The sequence below is a fragment of the Cetorhinus maximus genome, chromosome 5 (genome assembly GCF_964194155.1).
Source record: "Cetorhinus maximus chromosome 5, sCetMax3.hap1.1, whole genome shotgun sequence".
NCBI classification, from domain to species: Eukaryota; Metazoa; Chordata; class Chondrichthyes; order Lamniformes; family Cetorhinidae; genus Cetorhinus; species Cetorhinus maximus.
Window position 1 is genome coordinate 34034120 of NC_135883.1, and position 27808 is coordinate 34061927.

The 27808-nt window shown below is 48.2% G+C and overlaps 1 protein-coding gene across 8 annotated transcripts in view; it reads right to left on the reverse strand.

Annotated features, from left to right (window-relative positions):
• dcdc2c (doublecortin domain containing 2C) overlaps window positions 1-27808 on the reverse strand; it is a 247501-nt gene that overhangs the window by 173201 nt on the left and 46492 nt on the right. For all 8 annotated transcript variants that reach the window (XR_013576581.1, XM_078541685.1, XM_078541684.1 and 5 more), the window contains exon 5: window positions 15428-15504. Coding sequence is in view for 7 of the 8 variants with exons in the window: in XM_078541685.1 (XP_078397811.1) it covers window positions 15428-15504 (77 nt within the window). In the remaining variant the exon portion in view is untranslated. The remainder of the gene's footprint in view (window positions 1-15427; window positions 15505-27808) is intronic.

Genomic DNA, 27808 nt, shown 5'->3' on the forward strand with positions numbered 1-27808 from the left:
TGTTTCCGAGAATGACAGATTTCAGTTATGTAGATAGAGTGGCAAAGCTGGGGCTGCTCTCCTTGGAGAAGAGAAGGTTGAGGGGATTTGTTCAAAATCATGAAGGGTCTAGATAGAATAAATGGGGAGGGACTGTTCCCACCAGCAGATGGTTGAGAACTCTAAGGTGATTAACAAAAGAACCAAAGGCGACATGAGGAAAAACTTCTTTATGCAACAAGTGGTTTGGATCTGGATTGCACTTGCCTGAGTGTGTGGTGCAGACAGATTCAGTTACGGTTTTCAAAAGGGGCTGGATAATTATCTGAAGAGAATGGATTTTACAGGGCTACAGGGAAAAGATGGAGGTATGGGACTAGCTGAGTTGCTGTTGCAGAGAACTGACATGAAGACAATGTGCTGAATGGCCTCCTTCTGTGCTGTAACCATTCAATGATTCTAGTATAGATACATTAAAGGAAGTTGATAAATACATGAGGAAGAAAGCAGCTGAAGGTTACCCTGATAGTGTGATCAAGAAGGGTGGGAGGAGACTTGTGTGGAACATAAACACCAACATAGATGGGGTGGGCCAAACGGCCTGTGTCCGTGCTGTAAATTCCATGTAAAGCTCGGGCAGGGTACACGAACACTATACCTTGTTTCACATCCTCAGGCCATCACAGCCAAGGAACTAGTGTGAAACACTCTCTCTCCTGCACTCTCTACCCACCCCCACACTCTCTCTCTCTCTCCCCCCAACACTCTCTCTCGCTCTCCTCCACCCCAATACACTCTCTCCCTGTCTCCCCCACACAATCTCTCTCCCCTTGACCCCACACATTCTCACTCTCTCACACCAGCACGCTCTCGCTCTCTCGCCACCACACCCTCCCCTCCCCCCACATACATTCTCTCTCTCCTCCCCCACACACTCTCACCCCCCACACACTCGCACGCCCTCTGCCCCACACACTCTCTCCCTGTCTCCCCCACACACACACACTCTCTCCCCCACACACACACTCTCCCTCCCTCCCCCACACACACACACACACTCTCCCTCCCCTACACACACACACACACACTCTCTCTCCCCCCCCCACAAACGCACACTCTCTCTCCCCCACACACAGACACACACTCTCTCTCCCTCCCCCACACACACACACACTCTCTCTCTCTCCCCCACACACACTTTCTCCCCCACACACTCTCTCTCTCCCCCACACACACTCTCTCTCCCCCACACACACTCTCTCTCCCCCACACACACTCTCTCCCCCCACACACACTCTCTCTCTCTCCACACAGACACTCTCTCCACACAGACTCTCTCTCTCCCCACACACTCTCTCCCTCCACTCCACACACACACTCTCGCTCTCCCCCAAACACACTCACTCTCTCTCCCCCACACACACTCACTCGCTCTCCCCCACACACACTTTCTCTCTCTCTCCCCCACACACACTCACTCGCTCTCCCCCACACACACTCACTCGCTCTCCCCCACACACACTCACTCGCTCTCCCCCCAACACTTTCTCCCCCCCACACACTCTCTCTCCCTCACACACGCAAACTCTTTCTCCCCTCCCCACACACTCTCTCTCCCTCCCCTCTCACACTCTCACTCTCCTCCCTCACACATTCTCATTCTCCCCCCTCATACACTCTCACTCTCCCCCTCACACACTCTCACTCTCCACCCTCACACATTCTCACTCTCCCCCCTCACGCACTCTCACTCTCCCCCCTCACGCACTCTCACTCTCCCCCCTCACGCACTCTCACTCTCCCCCCTCACGCACTCTCACTCTCCCCCCTCACACACTCTCACTCTCCCCCCCTCACACACTCTCACTCTCCCCCCTCACACACTCTCACTCTCCCCCCCTCACACACTCTCACTCTCCCCCCTCACACACTCTCACTCTCCCCCCTCACACACTCTCACTCTCCCCCCCTCACACACTCTCACTCTCCCCCCTCACACACTCTCACTCTCTCCCTCACACACTCTCACTCTCCCCCCTCACACACTCTCACTCGCCCCCCCTCACACACTCTCACTCTCCCCCCTCACACACTCTCACTCTCCCCCTCACACACTCTCACTCTCCCCCCTCACACACTCTCACTCTCTCCCTCACACACTCTCACTCTCCCCCCCTCACACACTCTCACTCGCCCCCCCTCACACACTCTCACTCTCTCCCCCTCACACACTCTCTCTCTCCCCCCTCACACACTCTCACTCTCCCCCTCACACACTCTCACTCTCCCCCCTCACACACTCTCACTCTCCCCCCTCACACACTCTCACTCTCCCCCTCACACACTCTCTCTTCTGCCCCCTCACACACTCTTACTCTCCCCCTCACACACTCTCACTCTCCCCCCTCACACACTCTCACTCTCCCCCCTCACACACTCTCACTCTCACTCTCCCCCCCTCACAGTCTCACTCTCCCCCCTTACACACTCTCGCTCTCCCCCCTCACACACTCTCACTCTCTCCCCCTCACACACTCTCACTCTCTCCCCCTCACACACTCTCACTCTCTCCCTCTCACACACTCTCACTCTCTCCCCCTCACACACTCTCACTCTCTCCCCCTCACACACTCTCACTCTCTCCCCCTCACACACTCTCACTCTCTCCCCCTCACACACTCTCACTCTCCCCCCTCACACACTCTCACTCTCTCACCCTCACACATTCTCACTCTCCCCCCTCACACACTCTCACTCTCCCCCCTCACACACTCTCACTCTGCCCCCCTCACACACTCTCACTCCCCCCTCTCACACTCTCACTCTCCCCCCTCACACACTCTCACTCCCCCCTCTCACACTCTCACTCTCCCCCCTCACACACTCTCACTCTCCCCCCTCACACACTCTCACTCTCCCCCCTCACACACTCTCACTCTCCCCCCCTCACACACTCTCACTCCCCCCCTCACACACTCTCACTCTCCCCCCCTCACACACTCTCACTCTCCCCCCTCACACACTCTCTCTTCTCCCCTCCATCCCCAACACACTCTCTCTCTGTTGCCATGTAACTGAACTGAGTTTTCCTGTAGCATTTATTCTTGTGAGCTGCTTTAATAGAAGATAGCAACAGCATTATTTGCTGAGAACATTTTAAAATCAAATTACAGTTTGGCTTATCATTCCTACATTATATTCCAGAATCTACAGTGACTTCTGATGGTGTAATTCAGGGTTTTATCAAATTGCTGCTTTGTTACCGAGAGACTTATTTCTCCTTGTCTATACTGTTATGGCCATTTAATTATCAACATTTTGAAATTTCACTGAAGTATCAATGCATTAACCATTCCATTGTTGGCATTTAAAAGGAACTGACAGTAACCTTTGCACGTGCTTGATCTGAGTTCACTGGATAGTTTTGGATCAGCACTGATTTATATTCACAGTGAGTTCCTATCTGGGATTGGCCCTCCTGCTGGGAGCTTCCTCAATGAGGGATTGGCGGCGGCGGGGGGCAGCAGAGGTGGAGCAAAATTTCTGATGTTGTCCCAGCAAAGAACCCGCAGCAGCCATTATGGGCAGGTTTGTTTGTGACAGGCAAGCAGTTCTCTAAAGCTTGGAAACATCCTCAAGCAATCAGCCAGGAGCAGTAACAACCCCATGTTTCATGGATGCAACTGTGTCGTTTCAGGGGTCCTGATAAGAGACATGTTTAGAACTCTGGGATATCCTCCCCAAAAGACAGAAGCGTAGGCAGTGTGGGGCACAGTGGTGTAACCTGAACCCAACATTCAGAGATCCTGAGTGGCCATCAGATGGAAAATCATCAACTAGAAAATCTGTCAGAATAAGACCACCCACCATTTCCATACACCAAGTAGGTGGGCATGTCATGCATGCACTAAATGTTTCCTTACAGTCTGTACCACTTTAAGTGCAGCCATATGCTAAGCACTCTGGCAGCTTTACCACTGTTCCAAAGCCCATGCTCCAGCAGTGCGCACTATCTATATACTAGAATATAGAACTTTCATAGCAGAACCACTGTCATACTTGCATCTTCAAAAGCATCCTGACAAAAAAATAACCCTAGATGCACAATGTAGTGCATGTTCATTTGGGCACAAACACACACTCATTTTATATGTTCTTCAAATTTCCAATATATTAACACTACCTTGCAAGATAAGGCAGCACATAAATGGTGGAAAACGCAAAAATGGAGAAAGGCCTTTGAAGAGGGCATTTCCCAAATCACAGAGATAGGCCATGGAGTGAAAATTAAGCCTTTCTCCAAGCTTAGAGCTAGTATCATCCTTCCCCTCGCTATTCTTTCGCACAGTACTCATACACACTCTCACACAGGTATGTGCTCAAGGATAGTTTAATGTAATGTATACCATGTAGGTATAGGAGTCTCTTACAGTCAGAATTCCAACATTTGGTTCTGGGTTTACGTAAACGTGGAGCAATTAGGTTGAATTCAGGCAAGTCGTCAGCTCGGCCATAGCTGTAGCGTGTACATCATCACAAGAATATTACAGCCATGGAAAGGGTATAAAATGGGTATAAAATATAAGCTTATATTTCACCCCTCTCCTAACTATACTTCAGTTCTGTTGAAGGGTCGTGAGGACTCGAAAGGTCGACTCTTTTCTTCTCCACCGATGCTGCCAGACCTGCTGAGTTTTTCCAGGTAATTCTGTTTTTGTTTTGGATTTCCAGCATCCGCAGTAGTTTTTTGTTTTTATGCCAGCAGAACTTGCTGCTCTTCTCCAGATAGCGTCACCAGATCTTTAATGTCCACCTGGACCATCAAAACAGGTAGGTGGGAGCTGGGTTCAATGGTTCACCCAAAAAAACTAATCAAGTACCAGTGTGTCCAGGACTCCAATATACTGTACATGCCCATACCTGCGTTTCAGATCCCACTGGCTGGGTGTAAGGACAGTGCAGGACTGTTCATGTTCTGCCCTTTAGTTTCATTTTAAACTTCACAATAATCAGATCACTGGCACCACCCAGTGGATTTTTCTTGCCAAGCAAAATTTTACCACACAGACTTATGTGATCTACCAAGATTTGAATTTTCTTTGGCTTATAATTGTACATGCTTTTTTAACATCTCACGCATGATTACAATTATTTTATACAGGTGGTCTCAAAGACCGCAAAAGAAAATCCTCCAGTTCAATGGCTGAGTGGGTAAACAAATGTACAACAGCCACACAGATCAAGAGTGCTTATCCCTTGTCTGCATCGCGTTGGCTGATGCCTGCCAAGGTTGCATTGCCGGTATTACAATTGGCTCAGTAACGTTGGGTTCGAGGGAGGGATTGAGGGGTGGGACGGCCAGATTGCCACAATCTAATAATCCCGGCTGGAAAAAAGCTCAAATGTGGATATCTAGGTGAAGACATACTCAGGCTAAGTTGTATTGCATTCCTTTCACTATCCTCCTCTAAACATAAAAAAAGTTTATTTCCTGCAGCTACAGAATTGTGTTCCAGTGGGATTCAGTAGAGGAGAGAAAAATTAAATAAATCCCTTAGCCCTCAACGAGTTAAATCTGTGCTCAATGTTGATACTCTCTCTGTAACCAACACACTATTTGAGCAAACAAGAATAGTGCCAGCTAATTTCCATCGAATTTCAGAATCACAGAATCACATTGCAGAAGAGGCCCTTCGGCCCATCGAGTCTGCACCAACACGTGAGAAACACAGTTGTATTGATTTTGCTGTACATTAAACATTTGAATTCTCAAAATCATCAGGACTAATTTCTTTTGCACCAGTCAGTGATAACTTTTCACTTTGGTCCAATTGATAACTATGAAGACATTGGTATCACAACTCAATCGCTTAAAACACAAACACACATTTGGGAAATGAGAACCTCTCGTCCCTCAATTTCTTCTAACATCTTGCCACATCCCTCAGTGATAACAGGGTTGTAAGCTCATAGCTATAATGGTGCTTATCTGAATGATAGGCTGATGAGGGGTTATTTGATATCATGGGGTGATATGGTGGCACTACACCATACATGTATGATAATACTATATCATGGTTGAATATGATAGTACTATCCCTTGATATATATGATAGAATTGTGCCTTACGATGACAGTATGGCATGGGGCAGTATGATTGAACTATGCTACGGGTTGAAATCGGGCATGCTTTTTTTTTTCAGTTCCTTTGTAGGATATAAGCATCACTGACAAGATGGGTATTTATTGATCAACCCTAGCTGCTACTGAAGTTCTCTTCTTGAATTGCTGCATTGTAGTGAATCAATACAACCGAGTGGTTTGTTAGTCCACCTCACAGCACAACTGAGAATCAACCACGATGATATACCCCAGGCCGGGAAAGGTCATCCTGTTTCCCTCCCTAAAGGATGTTAGGATGCCAGCATTGAGAATTCAAATTCTCAAGCTGCCATGCTGGGAGTTGAACTCTTATTCTCCAGATTTTTATTCCAGGCCTCTTACCCTACCATAGTTCTGGTATGAAAATATTGTGCCATAGGGTGGTGTGATAGAACTGTGCTATGGTGGAATGAATGTAAAGGTCACTAGCTGTAGATCTAATCTACTGCAAAATATTTGCTTCTCACTTATCCTCCACCAATGACCTTAGAAAGACCAGAGCAGACAAATGTAAGTCTTAGTCCTAACCTTTCAATTCACTGCATTTTAGAAGAATGGGAGTCCTGAAAGGTGAGGTGAGAGTGACTGCCCTTGACATCAAGGGAGCATTGGACTGAAAGTAGCATCAAGGAGCCCGAGCAAAACTGGAGTCAATGGGAATCATGGGAAAAATCTCCGTTGGTTGGATTCGTACCTAGCACAAAGGAAGATGGTTGTGGTTGTTGGAGATTAATAATCTCCGTTCCAGGGCATCACTGCAGGAGTTCCTCAGGGTAGTGTTCTCGGCCCAACCATCTTCAGCTGCTTCATCAATGCCCTTCCTTCCATCATAAGGTCAGAAGTGGGGATGTTCACTGATGACTGCACAATGTTCAGCACCATTCACGACTCCTCAGATACTGAAGCAGTCCATGTCCAAATGCAGCAAGACCAGGACAATATCCAGGCTTGAGCTGACAAGTAGCAAGTAACATTCGCACCACACAAGCACCAGGCAATAACAAGAGAGAATTTAACCATCGCCGCTTGACATTCAATGGCATTACCATTACTGAATCCTCCACTCTAAACATCCTGGGGTTACCATTCACCAGAAACATAACTGGACTGCCATATAAATACTGTGGCTACAAGAGCAGGTCAGAGGCTTGGAATTCTGTGGAGAGTAACTCATCTCCTGACTCCCCAAAGCCTGTCCACCATCTACAAGGCACAAATCAGGAGTGTGATGGAATACGCTCCTCTTGCCTGGATGAGTGCAGCACTCAAGAAGCTCGACGCCAGCCAAGACAAAGCAGCCTACTTGATTGGCATCCCATTCACAAACATTCACTTCATCCACCACTGTTGCACAGTGGTAGCAGTGTGTACCATCTACAAGATGCACTGAAAAAATCACCAAGCCCCCTAAGACAGCACTTTCCAAACCCACGACCACTACCATCTAGAAGGACAAGGGCAGTAGACATATGAGAACACCACCACCTGGAAGTTCCCCTCCAAGCCATTCACCATCCTGGCTTGGAAATATATCATCGTTCCTTCACTGTTGCTGGGTCAAAATCCTGGAACACCCTCCCTAAAGGCACAGTGGGTGTACCTACACCACATGGGCTGCAGTGGTTCAAGAAGGTAGCTCACCACCACCTTCTCAAGAGCAATTAGGGATGGGCAATAAATGTTGGCCTAGTCAGTGATGCCCATATGCCAGGAAAGAATTAAAAACAACTAAAGATATGATGAGACATCTGTTAGTGAGTCATTGGCAGAGTGTGCCAGTTATTGGAGGTAACTCTCAATTACAGAATCCTGTAACAATATTTCTGCATTACATCATCTCCCTCCCTCCCATCATCCTCTTTCTCATCTGTTTTCTGTGAACCTGCAGCTCAATGTAATTCCTCTTCATCCTGCTGCATGTTCACTCCTCACTGAATTGGAAAATTTTGCACTAAGCAGCAGGTGTGACTTTGGCTGGACTGTAGAACTGCACCACATTTGAACAGTCTGAATTGTTCTGAAATAATCTGAAATCATTGCTTCTTATAAGGCCACAATTTTGCCCTTGGCGAGCGTGATCGGCGGGGACGGGCAGGAAGCCGACTGCCGCCCGCAATTGGCAGCGCACTGCAACTTTACATGGGCGGGGCAATTAAGGTTTGCATAGCTTGAGACGCGGCCTGTGAATGAGCGCGAAGGGGCAGGCAGGCGGGGGCTTAATGTCCGCCAGGTCCAATGGCAACCCAGCGGCCGATTCAATTGTGGCCTTGGCAACCCCTGGAAGGCTGGCACCGAAGGGCACAGAGGTCCTGTGAATGGAGACTGCAGCGGGTGGACACGGCAGGCAGGAGGGCTGGCCGGCGGGGCAGTGGGCCCTGCAGTTCTCGAACGAGTGCCTCTGTGCCCTCCTGGAGGAGGTGGCAGCCAGGAGAGAAACCCTTGTCCCCAGGGATGGGAGGAGGAGCTCCCCCCGCCTCACAAAAAAGGCCTGAGAGGAGGTGGCATCGACGTGGTGAGGCACACATGGGTGCAGTGCCGGAAGCGCTTCAACAATCTCCTGCGATCGGGAAGGGTGAGTACCGTGTTGACATGGGTCACTTTGCAGAACAGGTAAGAGCTGCCCATCCCCCCGTGGGCCTCAGGGGTGTTAGAGTGTGAGTGGCAAATGTCAATGAGGCAGGAGCTGGTCAAGGGGGTGAGCCCTGGCTGCTTGGAGTGAGTGCCTTGTGGCTCCAGGGTCACCAATCGGCTGAGCCCTGCGAGGTGTTCCTCAGCTGGGGTTGGCCAGGCTGCAATGGCGCTGCAGATGGAGAGTGGACTGATTAATGCTCCTCTGCCCTTTCAGGAGAAAACATCCCACAACAATGCAGAGAGGTAGCGGACTGGCGGAGGACCCCCACACCTCCTAATCATCAGTCAGTACGAACAGGAGGCCCTGGAGTTGGAGAGGCGCCGTGCACTTCGGTCATGCGGCCGTGGTGAGATTGGCGTGCCACAGTGAGGTAAGAGTGCAGTGCACTGAGGTGAGAATGTAGGTTTTTGCAACCATTCCAGTGTATTCTATATTGATGTCAGCCTTGAACCTGGTATCCCCATTGATAATGGAAAGACGAGGGCACCATGATGCATATCTCTGTCTCATCAGGGTGCCAGGCATGCACAGTAACAGTGTCATGACTTAAACTAATGACATGTCCTTCTTCTCCCTTGTAGGGTCACCAGCAGCCCCTCATTGTGAGGACCCTGAAGGCCTACGCCTGACCCCTGAGGTCCACCATGCTGAGCATGCACCTGCGCCACACCCTCTCTGTCAAGCAGACACCAGCACCTCGGTGGGCATTAGATCGCTGTCTAGTATCTCGGTGCACAGCACTTCACTCGCTTGAGGTGCAGGTGGAGGCAGAGAGCACTCAGGGCGCTGGAAGTCAGAGAACAGCTGGAGACCAGGAACATGCTCAGTCGGTGTCTGATGATGGGCCTCTGGAGTCGTCCATGAGGCAGCAGATGCTGGAAGTCCAGCAGGGTGTGCGGGAGGATCTGGCGGAGATACACGAGGCAATTCATGCCACGGTATCCATTGTGGAGAAGTCCCTGTGGAGCATGACCATTGCGTTGACCCTCATGGCCGAGCGCAATGTCTCCTCCATGGAGAGAGTGGCGACTCTCATGGAGAGGCTCCTCCAGGGACTCAGTCAGGGCTTTCTGGGGATGCGCTCAGACCTGCAAGCCCTCATGCTGGCAATGACTTCAGCTGGTCAGTGTCAGCGTGGAAGATGGATTTGGCACCCAGTATCCCAGCTAGGTGCCCATCCATCAGTAGTGAGCAGGGAGGTCCAAAGTGACCTCACATTGGCACACGAGTTGCCTGTAATCTCTGCAGGCTCCTCTCAAGGCACTCTGCATGAGGGCAGCAGCTCCTCCGCCCCTCTGCCAGTGACCGTGGTATCCGATGAGTCTGCGGCGACTGGGGAGATGCCAGAAGTGGAACTGACCGCTCCCTCCCAGGCGGGGCCAGCAAAGGCTCCATGGGCCAGAGGACACCCACCAAGGTCATGACGGACAGCAGAGTGAGTAGGCTGTCTCCAACGCTGGTGCCAGCGAGGGGCGAGCACTTAGATGTAGCACCTGCAAACGGAAACTTAAAGCACCTTAAGCACAACACGGCTTGATCTAGGGTGATATTTTTCTGTTCTTTTTGTAATGGTGTGATGGAAAGCACCAGTTAATGTTATTTTCTGAAAAGTTTGTCAGTCAGCATAAATGATATATGTTTTTTTGTGCAACTGGCCTCTGGATGCTTCATTTGTTCTGTGGGTGCAGGGTAGGCCATGGGGTTATGATGGACATGTGACTCCTTAAACTTTATTGCAATGGCACATAGTCTATGTTGTTGACCAAGGAACTGGTCCTTTCAGGGATCAGGTATGGAGCCTGCAGTCCTAGCATGTGGTAGTGGTTCTTATTTGGCAGGCTAGCTGAAAGAGCGTTGAATCAAAGCACCCCGGGTGTCCCTGCCTCCCTGGAGGTTACCCAGGTCAGCATCTCTGCCCTCAGTGTTCTCGTGATCGCGCCCGTCCTCGGACTCACTATTGGATTGTTGCCAGTGCAGCTGTGTCAAGATCTTCTTCCTCCACTGCGTCCCCCCTTTCCAGCGCCAGATTGAGGAGAGTGCAGCATGCAACCACTATCAGCGACACACGATCTGGGGTGTATTGCAGTGCACCCCCTAACGGTCCAGGCATTGGAAGTGTGTCTTGAGAAGACCGATGGTTCTCTCCACCACAGCCCTTGTGGAGGCGTGGCTCCTATTGTAGTGCTGCTCAGCTTCTGTTCTTGGATGGTGGAGAGACATCATGAGCCACCTTCTGAGGGGATAGCCCTTGTCACCCAGCAGCCGTCCATCCAGCCAGGCTGGAGCACTGAAAAGCCCTGGAGCCTGGGAGTGCCTGAGGATGTAGGCATCATGAGAGCTGCCTGGGTACCTTGCACAGACTTGTAGAATCAGCATTCTGTGGTCACACACTATCTGCACATTCATGGAGTGGAAGCCCTTCCTGTTGATGAAGACACCCGGCTGACCCGCTGGTGCCCTGATGGCCACATGTGTGCAGTCTATTGTACCCTGGACGCGGGGGAACCCAGCAATCACGGCAAAGCCTCTGGGTTGCTCTGCCTGGCTGGCCTTGTCCGTACGGTAATGAATGAAAGTCAATGCCTGCCTGAACAGAGCTTCTGTCACCAGCTTGACACAGTTTTAACAGCTGATTGGGAAACTCTACGCAGATCCCCCACTGAGCCCTCGAAAGAGCCAGAGGCATAGAAGTTGACCTTCAGCGCCATTGGCATGGGGTCTCCACCCACACAGTCGGAGCTGATCTCAGGGCTGATCGCTGACAGATGGTGGTCACTGTCTCCCTTGAGAGACGGAGCCTCCATCGGCATTGTACCTCAGACATATTGAGGTAGCTACATCGCCGCCTGTAAATCCTGGTAGCAGGATATTGGCATCTCCTGTGGCCCCTTCCACCTTGGACTTCCTGTTGGCTCCGCGCCCCTTGTGCCTGTGCCTCTCTTCCTACAGGTCGCTCCCATGGAAGCTGAAAAGCTCCTCCTCCTTCTGACCCTCTTTTCCTCAGGGGAGGAGGTGCCTCCAGCAGAGACCACAATCCCCATTACCAGGTTAAGGGAAGGCTGTCTGATACCTCGAAGGGTCCACACGGTGTGAATCCTCCAGGGGCTTGGAAAACGCACTGAATGCAGCTCTGAAGTGAAATGAAACTGTCCTGTTCACAGAAGCAAGCAGCAGCACGTGATATCCTGCACTCCTCACTAATCACTTTGACAAGGCCACTGACCCCTCTTATCCCACACTTGGATGAGGTTTTGCAAATTGTGGCCTGCCCGCCCGCCCGTTTTGCCCGTGCGACAGCCTGAAAATCGCACGGGCTACGTAAAGTTGGAGACAATTGATCTCTCAAGAGCCTTAACTGACCACTTCATTAATGGAGGGCACGCCTCCGTCTTCATCGCCCGTCCACCTAGCGAAATATCAGGAGAGTGCGCGTTGATATCGGCACGCTCGGCCGACATCAACGCACTTTATTTCACGCTCGGGCGTGTTGGGCGTGCGCCTGCACACCGATGGATAGATCCTGCCCATGGTATATTTGACAGTGCTTTGGCTGGTCACATGTGTCTCATGGTATCTGTACTTCATGCTGTGTCTTGACTGGAGTTACTAGCCATGCTTCAAAGAGTAGCTGTTGTTTTCTGACATCGATCCATTTATTCTCTTGTAACCTTCAGATAGTACAAACACTATAAACTTCTGCAGGATAAAAACATCATGACTGCTCCCCTTAAAACAGACTTAAAGGTGCAGGAAGGGACTTCGATCATCTGAAACAACCTGCTCATTTTTGGATGCATCTTAGTATATGCATTTGAGTTGACATGTGGAGCTCTGGGTATCCACATGGGTTCCATTTGGGAATGCCAAGGGTTGCTGCAAAGTCCGCCAGGCGGTAAAGGTTGTGTTCCTTCTCCAACTGTCATCTTTCCATTGGGAAAGTAACAAAGGTATTTTGCCTAGCAAACACAGCATCAATCATCTGCATTAGCCAGGCATGAACTGCAAAATGCCTTCTCTGACAGAAGTCCCTGCAAGGATCTTGTTACATAAAAGCTAGTACTAGAACTGTGGAATGTGTTGTACAATAGCATTGTGCCATAGGGTGGTCCGAGTGTAAGCTCATTAACAGCTGATCAGTCCGGCAGTAAGATACTTGCCTTTTAATTACCCTCCACAAATGGCCTTAGCAAGGCCAAGTGAAAAAACAGCATCAGTGACCAGCATTAAGCAGAACTTTCCAAATCCTTGAGGTTGTTATTGATAAACCCATAACAGATGGTATTGCTCCACCACTGGGCTGTAATGAACTTTTTACTCTGACATAGCCTAGGTTGAAGTAGCATAAATTTGGGTCTTTAGATATTGAAATCAGTAAGCAAACTGCCTGAAGATATTGTGTCCCTCACATTTTGATCTTAATCATCTAATTCAAACAGCACTATGTCTACAACTCAGTTCTGTAAGGTGCAACTTGTATTGCAGCCGTAATTGGCAAGAGTTCACAAAAGTGTGGCTTACCAAACTGCAGACCTCAGCAAAAAGGCTGAGATATAGAAGCCAATAAAAGTATACAAGATGTTCAGTATATAGTAAAGAAATGCTGACAGGCAAAAAGCTAGACTTCAACATTAACTGCAACAGCCACCAACATCATCTGCAAGGAAGAAATCCAGGCTGGTTTAACACACATGTGCCCATTTTATACAGGTCTGGGGAAAACTCTTGCCAAAGTTGTGAAGTTCAGCATGGGTCCTCATTTGCCTAAATACACCATTTAAATGGTGCTTACATGTGCCTGTAGCAGAACCTCATTTAATCCCTCCAATATCACACATTGACAAATCAGGCGCACAAGGTGAGTGCTAGGGAGGTCTTGTGGTGCAGTGAGTAGCATCCATGGCTTTGAGCCAAAGCTCCAGGTTCAAGTCGCACTCCAGGACTTGATGGCCACGGAAGGTATGTTCATAATGTGGCCAAAAACAGGTTGATTATCAACCTGTAAATCCTTTCAATGTGCCTCTGACAGGTGGTAAGAGCGGAAGAGTCTGGTCAGCCATGCTTGATGCAGAGTGGCACCCTTCAAGCTATAACCTCTGGCTACAGGCTTTCTGTTCCAGGAATAGCTAGCCATGGAAATAGACATAAGTACGTGCTTCTTCTGCTTCATGTGTCACTAGACATGGGAAAGCCTTTAAGCCTCTAATGGTAAAAGCAGAAACAATTCCTGGTCAGCCATGTTTTATGTGAAATGGTGCCCCTCAAGCTATAGCCACTTGTCTCTCTCTCTCTCCAAAACAGAGAGAGATGCCTGTGGTCCTTTGCAGACTATGGCTAATTAGGAAGTCGGATACCCAATTTTTCTATCAGCACCTGCCACCAGTGGAGCCTCTGAATAAGATTTCCTTTATAATTTTTAGTTCTTTTCATATGCCTTCCAAAGAGATTATAATGAAAGTTCACATAAGGTCTAATTAGCTTCAATTTTCCTGTCCATGCTATTAAAGCAAGTTCAAATGATACCCAAAATTTTCCAGAATCTGACCTCTGATGTTAAACCTAAACATCAACTAAATCGCACATGCAGAATTTATGCTGATTTTAACCAAACCAGCCATAGGTGCTGCTGCAAATTTAGCCATCCCAATATAAACAGGGGCAGGCTCATAGCTAACCCCTTTACCAACATTAGCCATTTCATTACATTACATTAACCAACCATCATTAACCATTCCCAAAGATTTATTTAACTCTGTTATGCCCACCATATGATCAGTTCACTGTTCAACTGACTGAAAAAAAGATCGGTGCATCTGCACACAGACTGGGGGTAATTCGGTCTTTGGACAATAGTGTAAAAAGACTGATATCAGATCAGCTGCACGGTATCTATCTCTCTAGAGTTTCATTTTGGCTGTCAGCATTTGGAAAAACTGGGGGGAGATGTATAACATGATGTAACTCATCCAATATCACCTGTTTTGCACTGTCATCCTACATCAGAATCAACCCCAGTACCTGACGTTTATGTGAATACTGCACATGTTTATCAATAAAGTTCATCTGCATTCACAGGCGTCCATACCGACTTCAGAATGTGGTACCATAAGATATGGTTGGAGATTTAATCATATGACATATCAATTGATGTCTAACATATCCATGATGAGACAGATTTCACAATTAATTTGGTTTATATCCAGAGGGACATATATATCCATCTATTTGTTTTTAAACCCATCAAACAAAACAAAAGAAACTGCAGGCAGAACAAGAATTAAAGTGAATTGGATCCATTAAGCAGCTTCATAAACAGGAAATCACTTGTTTCAGTAAAACACAGCTGCCATTTTTCTTTGATGTTATATCATTAAAATATTTATGAATTCACACTGCTGAATATTGACAACAGCGTTGTATTTCCAAAGCGTAAGATGCTCCACACCACATCTGCCATCTCTCCTTTTGATCAAAGGGCTATTTTTTTTTTTAAAAAACAGCATTTCCTCTCACAGAGGTATATTCCAACACAGGCTGTGCATTGATTCTGTAAACTGACAAACAAATTGCCTATACTTAAGTTATCTGCGCCTCACCAAGAATCCTTTACTCTGTGTAGAAAAAGGGTAAATATTCCAAATAAAAAATCATACTGACTTGATAGTACACGGTTCATAGTTGTACTTTCTCCATCGTGCAGAAACAATAATGCGGCTATGAACAACTGGTCGAATCTGGTAAAAAAAAACACAAGGTTAATGCGCTTTATGGTGTTCTACTGCAAAAAACTGTATTAATGCGTTAACTGTTGTAAACCTCTAGCAGTTAGTCTGATTTCTTGCAAATTTATTATAGTTCCCACCAAACATTACTGATACAGGATTATAATAAATTGGTCCAAGTAAAAGCGATTGTATTCATTTTCATCTCTCCCTGCTGCATAAAAAGACAAGATATTCAGTAAACTTTTTGGCTTGTTTAAAACGTATTCTTATAAAGCAATGCTCATGTCAAAGCCAGCAATAGTCATGTAGTAATAAAACTAAGGCAGCTGATGTCTTGATGAACAGGCATTAAGGAATTTTTCTGAAGGTAAGCTCATTTGCTAACCAGGTGTTCATGCTGTAAATGTTTACATGTACCATCTTATCTCACTACTGCTTTTTTTTATGGTAAATCAGAAGATTTTACACCCAAGGCACTAGAGATCAGTATTCTGAACATTGATACCAACCAAATATAACCATCAAATTAGGTCCAAGTTGAAATGTGATCATGATTATTGAATGATTTAAAAATGAACTGTCAAGAGATCTGACTTGTGGTACTATAGAATTTGCGATGCAACATAAAACAAAACAGAAGTAGAGTGTCATGTCACCATTCAGGACAAAGCAGCCCATTTGATAAGCACCCCAACCACCAACTTAAACATCCACTCCCTTTACCACCGGCGCACAGTGGGTGCAGTGTAAACCATCTACAAGATGCACTGCAGCAACCCACTAAGGCTCCTACGACAGCACCTTCTAAGCCCATGACCTCTACCAACTTGAAGGAAAAAGGACAGCAGATGCTTGGGGACACCACCACCTGCAAGATCCCCCCAAGCCACACATCATCCTGACTTGGAAATACATCGCCATTTCTTCACTGGCGCTGGATCAAAATCCTGGAACTCCCTCCCTAACAGCACTATGGGTGCACCTACACCACATGGACTGCAGCGGTTCAAGAAGGAGGCTCACCACCACCTTCTCAAGGGCAATTAGGGATGGGCAGTAAATGCTGGCCTAGCCAACGATGCCCACATCCCATGAAAGAATTTTTTTTTTTTTAATGTGGCATGTGAGAAGTGACACAAATGCAACAATTGCATCTTCAAAATGTCTGGGATTTCCTACCAGGTTACAAGCTGCCAAACATAATATAAGAGCTCCAAGAGTAGCAAACAGGATATCATGGGAAGTATTGATACTAAGATATGAAACACAAATGCATTAAATATTCTTACTGATCTTATAATTATCTCAGGTATCCCAATATTACCAAGATATTAATAGAACTGCACCTTAGTTTTGCATCCCCTACCTGAGCTCATGGGACTGGATCTTATGCCGCGTAAACTTCAGGGGTGAGCTTGCCTCCAATTAGCTGGCTCGCCCTGCTTTAAATTTTTGAGCAATGGCTCTTTAGTATGAAGCAGGACTTTATTACACCTACAGGGGCAAGTCCTGCCTCATAGTGCTGGCCAATCAGAGGCCGGCAGCTCTGCACACCAGCAGCGCCAAGCAGCCATGGTGGCCACCACTGGTACTGCAGGTAGGCAAAGGCGATGTCATTCAGCAATGGACCCAAACATTCAGGTAAGTCCAAGATCCCAGCAAGAAGATGGGTGGGGGGGGCGGTGAACCTGAGGCAAAACTATACCATTCTTCATAGCTGAACTGTAATTTACACTTTGCAAAAATGTGCCATTAACTAAGATGGATTCTAACTCTAGACCTCAGTGGTCCTGTCAACAACACAAAGGAAATAGAGAGAAACTATGTATTGTTCTGAATGTGGAAAGAGTTCGATCAGTGTTAAAGAACAACAGCAAATCCACATGTTAGGGTTACTAATTCCATTAGTTAATCTCATCTGTTTAATTACTTTGCGTGCGCATTAATGTTCGTATTAAAATGATGTTAATCGACTTATCATAAATGTGTTAAATAAAGACATTTTATTTTATGGCCTTGTTATCTGTCTTCATCTTTGACGATTCAACAAAAAGAGATGAATACATTGTCTCAGTAGTGTACCACATGTCCTAAAAAAGTAAGCTGCACTAATAGTCGTTTGGTAGCGCAGAACTTCAGTATTTCTGGAAAAAGACATTTTGTCGTAGCTCTGCCCTGAGGAATGAACCAGCGAATGGCTGTCACTTATTTTGTTTAGCTGAAACAGGCGCAATGTGTGTACATGTTCTTTCTGTCTACAAAGAACAGTTCCCTATGTATTAATATATGTAGCTTCCAGTACACGCAAATGCACCACACTGCAAGCCCAACTGACAATCTTAAATTGGTTTGCAGCGTAATTTTTAGCACACTGAGGATTATTTAGCAAATGTTGTCCAATCAGGGAATCACATCTAATTTTGGACACTGTGCTCGAGTTTTGCAAGCATGAGCTGGTTGAGTGTGGTCTGTACATTGCCCGTTGTGAACAGTGAAGCTAGCTGTTTCACGCTGCTACTATGCTGTAGCAGCACGGGTAGTATTTGCCACAAACAGGATGCTGCCATCAAGCCAAAAAAACGTTGTGCCTATCTTGCAAATGAGTAATGTGGTACATGAATTTCAGTGCCAATGTGATGCCTTGACCAATCAGAGTCAAGCTGCCTGGTTTAAATTTCAAACAATGTTTAGCAGTTAACTGCCAGTCACCATTACCTGGTGCATTCTCCATGGTAACACCTCTACCAATCAGAATCTACTAGCCAACCAATCAGCACATTCTTCTAATACAGTATAAAGTTGTTGCTTCCCCTGACATTGCGATTGTCCTGAGGAGTACAGGACAAGAAGTTTTGACAGCAGCTGCAGTAGTTAAAAGAAAAGAAAGAACTTGCATTTATATTGTACATTTCACAGGGTGGAATTGTCCGTGTCCGCTGGCATTGGGCATGTTCGGTGGCGTGAGCGGACAATATGGCGAGAAAGCTAAAAATCGGTTTCACGATGTGGTGAAGCCAGTTTGCAGTTGTCTGCTCAGCCTATCAATGGCAGGCCGCATTCCCTGCCATCAGACACCAGGTACCTCATTGTAATACATCAGCATATCGTTATAAGGTCAGCCCACCAGGCTCAACCTGCCCGCTGGATCGTCCGCCCACGTCGGCAGGAAACCATGGCAACTGTGACTTGCACAAGTCGGGACTTACAGTCAGGGCCTTGCTCACATCGTGGACATCTGAGGAGCAGAAGATGCTGGAGCCCGACAACAATGAGGAACGTCCGTGGATGGGTGGATTCTCATGAACACGGCTCTGCTGTGAAACAACTCACAGAAGTTGGAAAGTCACCGTTGATGCTCACAACGGATGGTGGTGAAGGAGATGGGAGAGGAAGGCTCAGGATCGACTGGGAGAGGAAGAGGTGTCAGAGAGGTGAGGTTGGGAGGGGGCAATGAAGGTGTCAGGGGGGTGAGGTTGGGGATATAGAGGAGGAGGGGCTAATGGCGGAAATAGGTGTAAGGGCAGTGAAGCTATAAAGGAAGGAGTGTGGAGTGGGGAAGGGTTGTGGAGAGGGGAAGGAGTCCAGGGAGAGGAAGGAGTGTGGAGAGAGGAGGGAGTCCAGGTGGAGGTAGGGGTGTGGAAAAAGAAGGGAGTAAGGGTGCAGGAGGAAATAAGGGTGGAGGAAGGAGTAAAGCTGGAGGAAGAAGTGAGGGTGCCTGAGGAAGTCAGATAGGGGGAAGGAGTAAGGCTGGAGGAAGAAGTGAGGCTGGAGGAAAAGGTAAGACTGGAGGAAGGACTCAGGAGGGAGGAGGACTAAGGGTAACGGAAGAAGGATGTATGAGGGAGTCAGGAAGGGGGAGGGACTAAGCGGAGAGGAGGAGTGCAGGGAGGTGGAAAGGTTAAGGGGGTGGGAAGGGATTCCGGCAGGGAAGGGGTCTAGGGATGGTTGGGGTTGGGGGGTGAGGGATGTCCAGGTGAACGTGCAAAGGAGGGTCTGATGGGTCCATGACACCCTCCTGGGGAGCAAACTGAGGGTGAGCATGGCATGAGGGAATGGTGAGAATGACCGAGGCAGAGTGAAGTGGTAGGGTGGGAGGGTGTGGGTTCGACGGTAGCGATAGAAGAGATGGCGAGGGTGGTTGGTGGGGTCTTGGAGACAGACACGGACCCTGGGGGTGGGAAGGAGAAGGCCAGGGAAGTTAATGTGGATGGGGCTGAGATTGTCAGAAAGGAAGAGAGTTTTCACATTCAACAGGATACCCCCGAAGGAAAAGGGATGTAGATAGTAGATCACAGAGGGGAGGTGAAAGGTGGTGGTGGGGGGGTCAACTGTGCTGGGGAAAAGGAAATGGGTGACTGGAGGAGGGTAAAGGATGGGGGAGTGAAAGTAAAACTGAATTAGCACCGTGCTGTCCAAATCGAAAGTGAAACAGTAGTCGTGATTGGTGAGATCAGGTGCTGCATGGGAGTGTGATCAGTGGGTGGATGGAGATGCAGCTCAGCTCGGATGGACAATTGAAAGCAAATCCCAGCAAGCAGCATTCAAAATGCTCAGGACATTGAGGTTAAGTATGATATGTTAATGATCCGCGTGCGCGGGAGAGTGCTTGCACGAGGCTCCGAAAGGCCCTGCCACACACACACTTCTCCCTCCAGAATCACCCATTGGCCAGCTGCTCCCTCTGCGATGACAGAAGACGAGATTGAGGGGCTCACAGGCAAAGGGGACTCTGAGGGAGAGGACAGTCTCTGAGATTCCTCAGTGGATGACTCAGGGGTGTCCAGCTGCTGCTCCTCCTCCCTTTGGGTGCCGGGGGGTCCCGGCCTGACTTCTTGAGGGGAAGAAGCAGCTGGAAGGACGTCGAGGTGCCCTGTTTTCCTCTTGTGCTGCCACTGCAGGAACTCACCCATGGCTACTACGATGCAGCGGAGGTCTGCACAAACCTTACATTCTGCTGGACCAGGGTCTCCATGGCATCCGCCATCCTCCACATAGGGACCTCCATCCACACACATGCGGGCACCACTTTATCAGAAAGCAGGCGGACACACTCCTCCAACTCACATGCCACTCTTTTGAGGGCTTCCAACAGCTCTGCATGGTGCTCCTACGCCTTCTGCCGACTATCAGGATGAGTTGGAAGGCCAAACCTGGAGGCTCATCATCTGACTCGGACCTCACAGATTCCCATGACCCCCAGCAATCCTCCAAGTGCCAGGGAGTAGCTCGAACCTGCCTCCTGCTGCTGCGGACATGTGTCCATGTGGTGACCACCAGATTGTGAACCCGAGCTGCTCTAAATTGAGGTCCTACCGAAGTGTGTCTGTCTGTGCTGGTGGGGGGCGTGGGTAAGCGCTGTGACAGGACTTCCAGGCTGTTTATTTCCAACTCCTGAATGGAGGAGGTGTCCTCTTGGCTGGAGTGAGGAAATGGATGGAGCTGAGGGACTGGCTGGCTGAGGGTGTCGGTCACTTGGCAGAGCTCTCTGTGAACCAAAGTAGAGATAATTAGTTAAAAACAAAAAGCTAAAAGCTACTGCGGATGCTGGAAATCCAAAACAAAATAAAAACAGAATTACCTGGAAAAACTCAGCAAGTCTGGCAGCATCGGTGGAGAAGAAATCAGTCAATGTTTCGAGCCCTCATGGCCCTTCAGCAGAACTGAAGCATAGTTTCAACAAGGGAGAAATATAAATTGGTTTAAGGTGGGTGGGGGGGAAGAGACACATTGAGGGTGTGGTGTGAGCAGATAATCAAAAGATGTCAGAGACAAAAGGGTCAAAGAGGTGTTGAAGGTGGTGGTCTTTGTCTGAGAAAAGTGCTAATTAAGAATGCAAGACAGGATATTCAAAGTACAGCTCTAGTGGGGGTGGGGTGGAAAGACTAAAGGTTTTAGTTTTAGATTTAAAAATAATGGAAATAGGTGGGGAAAGAAGAATCTATATAAATTATTGAAAAAAAAGGCGGGTGGGGGGGGGGAAAGAAACGGGGTGGGGATGGGGGGAGGGGAGTTTAAGATCTAAAGTTGTTGAATTCAATATTCAGCCCAGAAGGCTGTAAAGTGCCTAGTCGGAAGATGAGGTGCTGTTCCTCCAGTTTGCGTTGGGCTTCACTGGAACAATGCAGCAAGCCAAGGACAGACATGTGGGCAAGAGAACAGGGTGGAGTGTTAAAATGGCAAGCGACAGGGAGGTTTGGGTCTTTCTTGCGGACAGACCGCAGGTGTTCCGCAAAACGGTCGCCCAGTTTGCGTTTGGTCTCTCCAATGTAGAGGAGACCGCATTGGGAGCAACGAATGCAGTAGACTAAGTTAGGGGAAATGCAAGTGAAATGCTGCTTCACTTGAAAGGAGTGTTTGGGCCCTTGGACGGTGAGGAGAGAGGAAGTGAAGGGGCAGGTGTTGCATCTTCTGCGTGGGCATGGGGAGGTGCCATAAGTTGGGGTTGAGGAGTAGGGGGTGATGGAGGAGTGGACCAGGGTGTCCCGGAGGGAACGATCCCTACGGAATGCCGTCAAGGGGGGTGAAGGGAAGATGTGTTTGGTGGTGGCATCATGCTGGAGTTGGCGGAAATGGCGGAGGATGATCCTTTGAATGCGGAGGCTGGTGGGGTGATAAGTGAGGACAAGGGGGACCCTATCATGTTTCTGGGAAGGAGGAGAAGGCGTGAGGGAGGATGCGCGGGATATGGGCCGGACACGGTTGAGGGCCCTGTCAACGACCGTGGATGGAAAACCTCGGTTAAGGAAGAAGGAGGACATGTCAGAGGAGCTGTTTTTGAAGGTAGCGTCATCAGAACAGATGCGACGGAGGTGAAGGAACTGAGAGAATGGGATGGAGTCTTTACAGGAAGCGGGGTGTGAGGAGCTGTAGTCGAGGTAGCTGTGGGAGTCGGTAGGCTTGTAATGGATATTGGTGGACAGTCTATCATCAGAAATTGAGACAGAGAGGTCAAGGAAGGGAAGAGAAGTGTCAGAGATGGACCATGTGAAGAGGATGGAGGGGTGGAGATTGGAAGCAAAATTAATAAATTTTTCCAGGTCCCGACGAGAGCATGAAGCAGCACCGAAGTAATCATCGATGTACCGGAGAAAGAGTTGTGGGAGGGGGCCGGAGTAGGACTGGAACAAGGAATGTTCCACATACCCCATAAAGAGACAGGCATAGCTGGGGCCCATGCGGGTACCCATAGCCACACCTTTTATTTGGAGGAAGTGAGAGGAGTTAAAGGAGAAATTGTTCAGCGTGAGAACAAGTTCAGCCAGACGGAGGAGAGTAGTGGTGGATGGGGATTGTTGGGGCCTCTGTTCAAGGAAGAAGCTAAGGGCCCTCAGACCATCCTGGTGGGGGATGGAGGTGTAGAGGGATTGGACATCCATGGTGAAGAGGAAGCGGTTGGGGCCAGGGAACTGGAAATTGTTGATGTGACATAAGGTGTCAGAGGAATCACGGATGTAGGTGGGAAGGGACTGGACAAGGGGAGAGAGAAGGGAGTCAAGATAACGAGAAATGAGTTCCGTGGGGCAGGAACAGGCTGACACGATCGGTCTGCCAGGACAGTTCTGTTTGTGGATTTTGGGTAGGAGGTAGAAGCGGGCCGTCCGAGGTTGGGCGACTATCAAGTTGGAAGCTGTGGGAGGAAGATCTCCAGAGGAGATGAGGTCAGTGACAGTCCTGGAAACAATGGCTTGATGTGCTGTGGTGGGGTCATGGTCCAGGGAGAGGTAGGAGGAAACGTCTGCGAGTTGACGCTCAGCCTCCGCGAGGTAGAGGTCAATGCACCAGACAACAACAGTACCACCCTTGTCAGCGGGTTTGATGACAATGTTGGGGTTGGACCTGAGAGAACGGAGTGCAGTGAGTTCAGAGAGAGACAGATTAGAATGGGTGAGAGGAGCAGAGAAATTGAGACGGCTAATGTCACGCCGACAGTTCTCAATGAAAAGATCAAGAGAAGGTAAGAATCCAGAGGGAGGGGTCCAAGTGGAGGGAGAATATTGGAGGTGGGTAAAAGGATCCGTTGAACGGGGAGAGGACTCCTGCCCAAAGAAGTGAGCACGGAGACGAAGACGGCGGAAGAAGAGTTCAGCATCATACCGAGCCCGAAATTCATTGAGATGACGGCGTAAGGGTATGAAACTAAGTCCTTTGCTGAGCACTGAACGTTCAGCATCGGAGAGGGGAAGGTCAGGGGGTATAGTGAATACGCGGCTGGGGCTGGGATTGGAAGATGGGGTGAGGACGGAGGGACAAGCAGGGGTGGAGGGTCCCCGATGGGTGTTGGAGTCGATGAGTTGTTGGAGCTTGCGTTCCTTAGCACTTGAGAGAAAGAGAAAAAGTTTCTTGTTGAGGCGACGGATGAGGCGAAGAATAAAATGAAACTGGGGGCACGCGCAGCTTTGAAAAAGGGTGCGGCGGTGCTGCTGGAGGGAGAGGTCAAGTGTGTTCATATGGCGGCGCATGGCACTGAGTGTGGATCTCAGAATGCGACGGGAACAGCAGTCCGAGAAACGTTTTATGTCCCGGAGATAATTAGTGCATGGCAACAGAGTCAAAAGCAGGAGAGAGAGCACTCACAGCTGCATTGAGAGAGGGATGATGTGGTGCAGGATCCTCAGGTGGGTGTTCGCCACCGACCTCACGGTCAATGCAGGTACGGTCCACATCCTCACCAGTCAGCACGTAGGCATGCTCCTCAAAGTGAGTAAAGGGCATAATGTGGGCCACTCCACCCCCAACCTGGGACCTCTCCCTGCTGATGTGAGCAGGCTTCTTCTGCATGAAAACAGACGGAGAGAGTGTGAGCAGGACAAATGGCACTGCAGGGAATGTTTCTGTGGTGAGTGGAGACATGGACAGGATGCGGATGCAAGCTCGAGAGGATGAGCCTGATGGAGATGTGAGGGCGTGTGTGAGAATTAGTGGTGTCGTCACTTGAGGTGTGAGCACCCTGTGGGTGTGTGATGGGTTTGTGAGTGTGAGAGTTGAGAGTGATGAGAAGGGTGACTTATCCTGGTGAAATGGATGAAACCATTCATCCTGTAGCAGCACTGGGTGGCTGCCCTCTTTTGCAGGGCATTGGCGCTGACAACCACTGCCACCACTTCCCATGCTGGAGTGGTGATGCCACTGTCCGTCCTGCAACCAGAGCAAGGGTAGAGGACATCACAGCGGGCCTCCACGGCATCCAAAAGGTGCTTGAGGGATGCTTCACTGAACCTGGGGGCTGCAGTGCTTTTGCCTCTCAGGGTCATCATGCCCTCCGTGCAGCATTTGCGGGCTGGAAGCAATTAGAGGTGTGCACGCGGTTGGACTGTAAATATTCTGCCCGGCGTGATAGCGGCAAGATGATGGTGTGGCGGGCAAATGAGAGCCCGCCCGCCATGGAAACAGTGTGTTTCCTGGGAATGCATAATTAATGTCATGTGTTTTGGACGTTACAGCATGAAAAGCCACCCATTGTAGCCGGGGGAGGGAATAAACATTGTTTTGCCCGCCCGCTACCACACCTAGTGCAAATCTGGGATGATTCCGCACATAGTTTCAGGATATCCAAAGCACTTTATAGCCAATGAGGTACTGTCAACCTCTTATTCAGGACCGTTAAATTTTAAAGAAGAAATCCAAACACCCAGCAATTAATCAACAGAACTACACCACAAAATTTAACATTTTTAAACAAAAACAAACCTTACTGCATATAAAGAGAAATTAAACAAAGCAAGTACCACTACCTTAACACTATGGCTTATAAAGACTTATGCTCTAAACTCAGTTCTACTTTTTAGATTCCCCCCTCCCCTCCAAGAGTTTCCTTATATTACAAAACTTTGAAGGTGCATTCACTTCTCTAGAGACCAACCTAAAAGCATGCCACAGCCCTCTGGAATTCACTTCAATTCTCCTAAGCGTTCCAGCTATTCTCTGAGGTAAGATTCTAAAGGGGTCCTTCCATTAGCTCATTTGTTTGGCTATGTAACCCTCCATCTTTTCTTTACAGGCCTCACAACAATGGAAGCCTCAGCTTCTTGTTTGGGTTGCCGGCCAATACCCAACTGCCTTCCCACAGCTTTCCAAGCTGACTCTGCTGACTCCTTTCTGCCACAATCCTTGTCCCAGAATTGCAGGCCCTGTTAAGGAACTCTCTTGTTTACAACTTGGTTTCAACTTTTGGCAAGAATTTTTCCGTTGGCAAGCGGGGGCAGCCGCGTCAGCTGCATGCCCGCCGAACTGTCAAAGGCCTATTAAGGCCATTAAGAAAATCATTAAAGCTGTTAAGTATGCTGCCCTTCCAACCTTAAGGTTGGCGGGCAGGCGAAGAGCCCAGGCGGCCTTCGCATTTTTCATGAAACCTCATCCACGGGTGGGATGAGGTTTCATTAAGTGTTTTAAAATGTAACAAAAATTTATACTTTTATTCTTTGACATGTCCCAGCTGATGTGATAATATCACACGAGGGGACATGTTTTAAAAGTGTTACAAACCTTTATTTGAAACTTTATCACTGAAACAAATCTCCCAGAGGCACCCCTGTGCCGTGCGCGTGAAAGAGCGCAGGGAACCTCTCAGGGAATCCCCTCCCGCCCGCAAAGGGAGCGCCCAGCGCTTCCGGGTGTGCGTCACGCGGAGCGGGCCTTAATTGGCCCACCCACGTAAAATGGCGGCACGCACACAATCGGGGGTGCCGATAGGGTCCGCACTCGCTCCTGCCCATCCCCACACAACCCCCCCCTAACAGGGGAGGGGAAAATTCAGCCCTATCTTCTTTTTACCTGGGAACTAGATGTGTAATTTAAATCTTTTACTGAAGTAAGTGTAGAGCCTTTGGCTCCATTACAAGTTAAGCCATTACATTGTTCAAGTTTTACACTTCTATCTCTGACTGTGTAGGATAAACATAGATTGGTTTTTAACTGCAATGAGCTCCAAGCTTGTTTGAAGTGCATTCAATTGAGATGCCTACAAATTTCTTAATCAGATGCCCCCATTTATCTATAGTTAAAACTTTAATTCCCAAAACTAAGAGTTATAACATATCGATTATGAGCTAGATATTGGCAACAGTGCTTTAAGTGTAGTCACTGTTGTAATGTAGGAAACACAGTAGTCAATTTGCACACAGCAAGCTCCCACAAACATCAGTGACATAACATGCAGGTAGTATGTCTAAGTGATGTTGGCTGGGGGATAAACATTGTTCAGATCATCAGGGAAAGCTCCTCTGCTCTTCTTTGAAATCATGCCAAGAGATCTCTAATGTCCATTTAAAAGGACAGATGATGCCTCAGCTTAATGTGTTCTCCAACATTGCAAGGAAGCTAAACAATCGGCATCTGATCATTTCTAGACATGAACCTTGAATTGGCAGACATTCATTTGAAGAGAAGTTGTTAAGATCTGGCTATTACCTTTTAATTTAATATTCATTACAAGGTTTATCTATCCACTATTCTTCTTCTTTCAACTGGTTTACCTTAACAATTAAATGTAGTGTTCTTCCCAATTGTAATAACTGCTGAAACATGCCAGGAAAGAGAACGTATGTTTCTCGATCTTAATCTGCTGGTGGGTGAAGCTTTAAAATGACAAAGATATATTTTGGTCCAGGAAAATGGCTCAATATTTCATCAACATTGCATATGCGTGGGCAGAAGTGACCAAACTGAATAGTGCCTTCTAAAATATTAAAGAATAGATGTACTGAATTCGTTAGCAGTCCAACAGAAACTGGTTGGACAAGTTCTGCTGTGACTTTTTCAAAAAAAAAAATTACTCAACAGTACTGAGGCTTCACCATCCTGAGTTGTCCTCAATATATTCTTGGATACTACAATGAAGAGTGCTGGAGGATATGCCAGGAGCAGTATCAGGCATACCTAAAAATGATGTGTCACCCTGGTGAAGCTACAACACAGGAATACCTGTGTGCCAAACAGCAGAAATAGCATGTGATAGAGCTAAGCGATCCCACAACCAACAGGTCAGATCTAAGCTCTTCAGTCTTGCCACATCCAGTCATGAATGGTGGTGGACAATTAAACAGCTCACTGGAGGAGGAGGCTCCACAAATATCCCCACCCTCAATGACACGGGGAGCCCAGCAGATCAGTGCAAAAGACAAGGCTGAAGCATTCGCACAATGTTCAGCCAGAGGTACCAAGTGGATCAGCCACCTCCACCTCCTCCTTGGATCCCCAGCATCACAGAATCCAGTCTTCAGCTAATTCAAGTTCCTCAACATGATATTAAAAAACGGCTGAAAGCACTGAATACGGCAAAGGCTATGGGCCTGACAATATTCTGACAATAGTACTG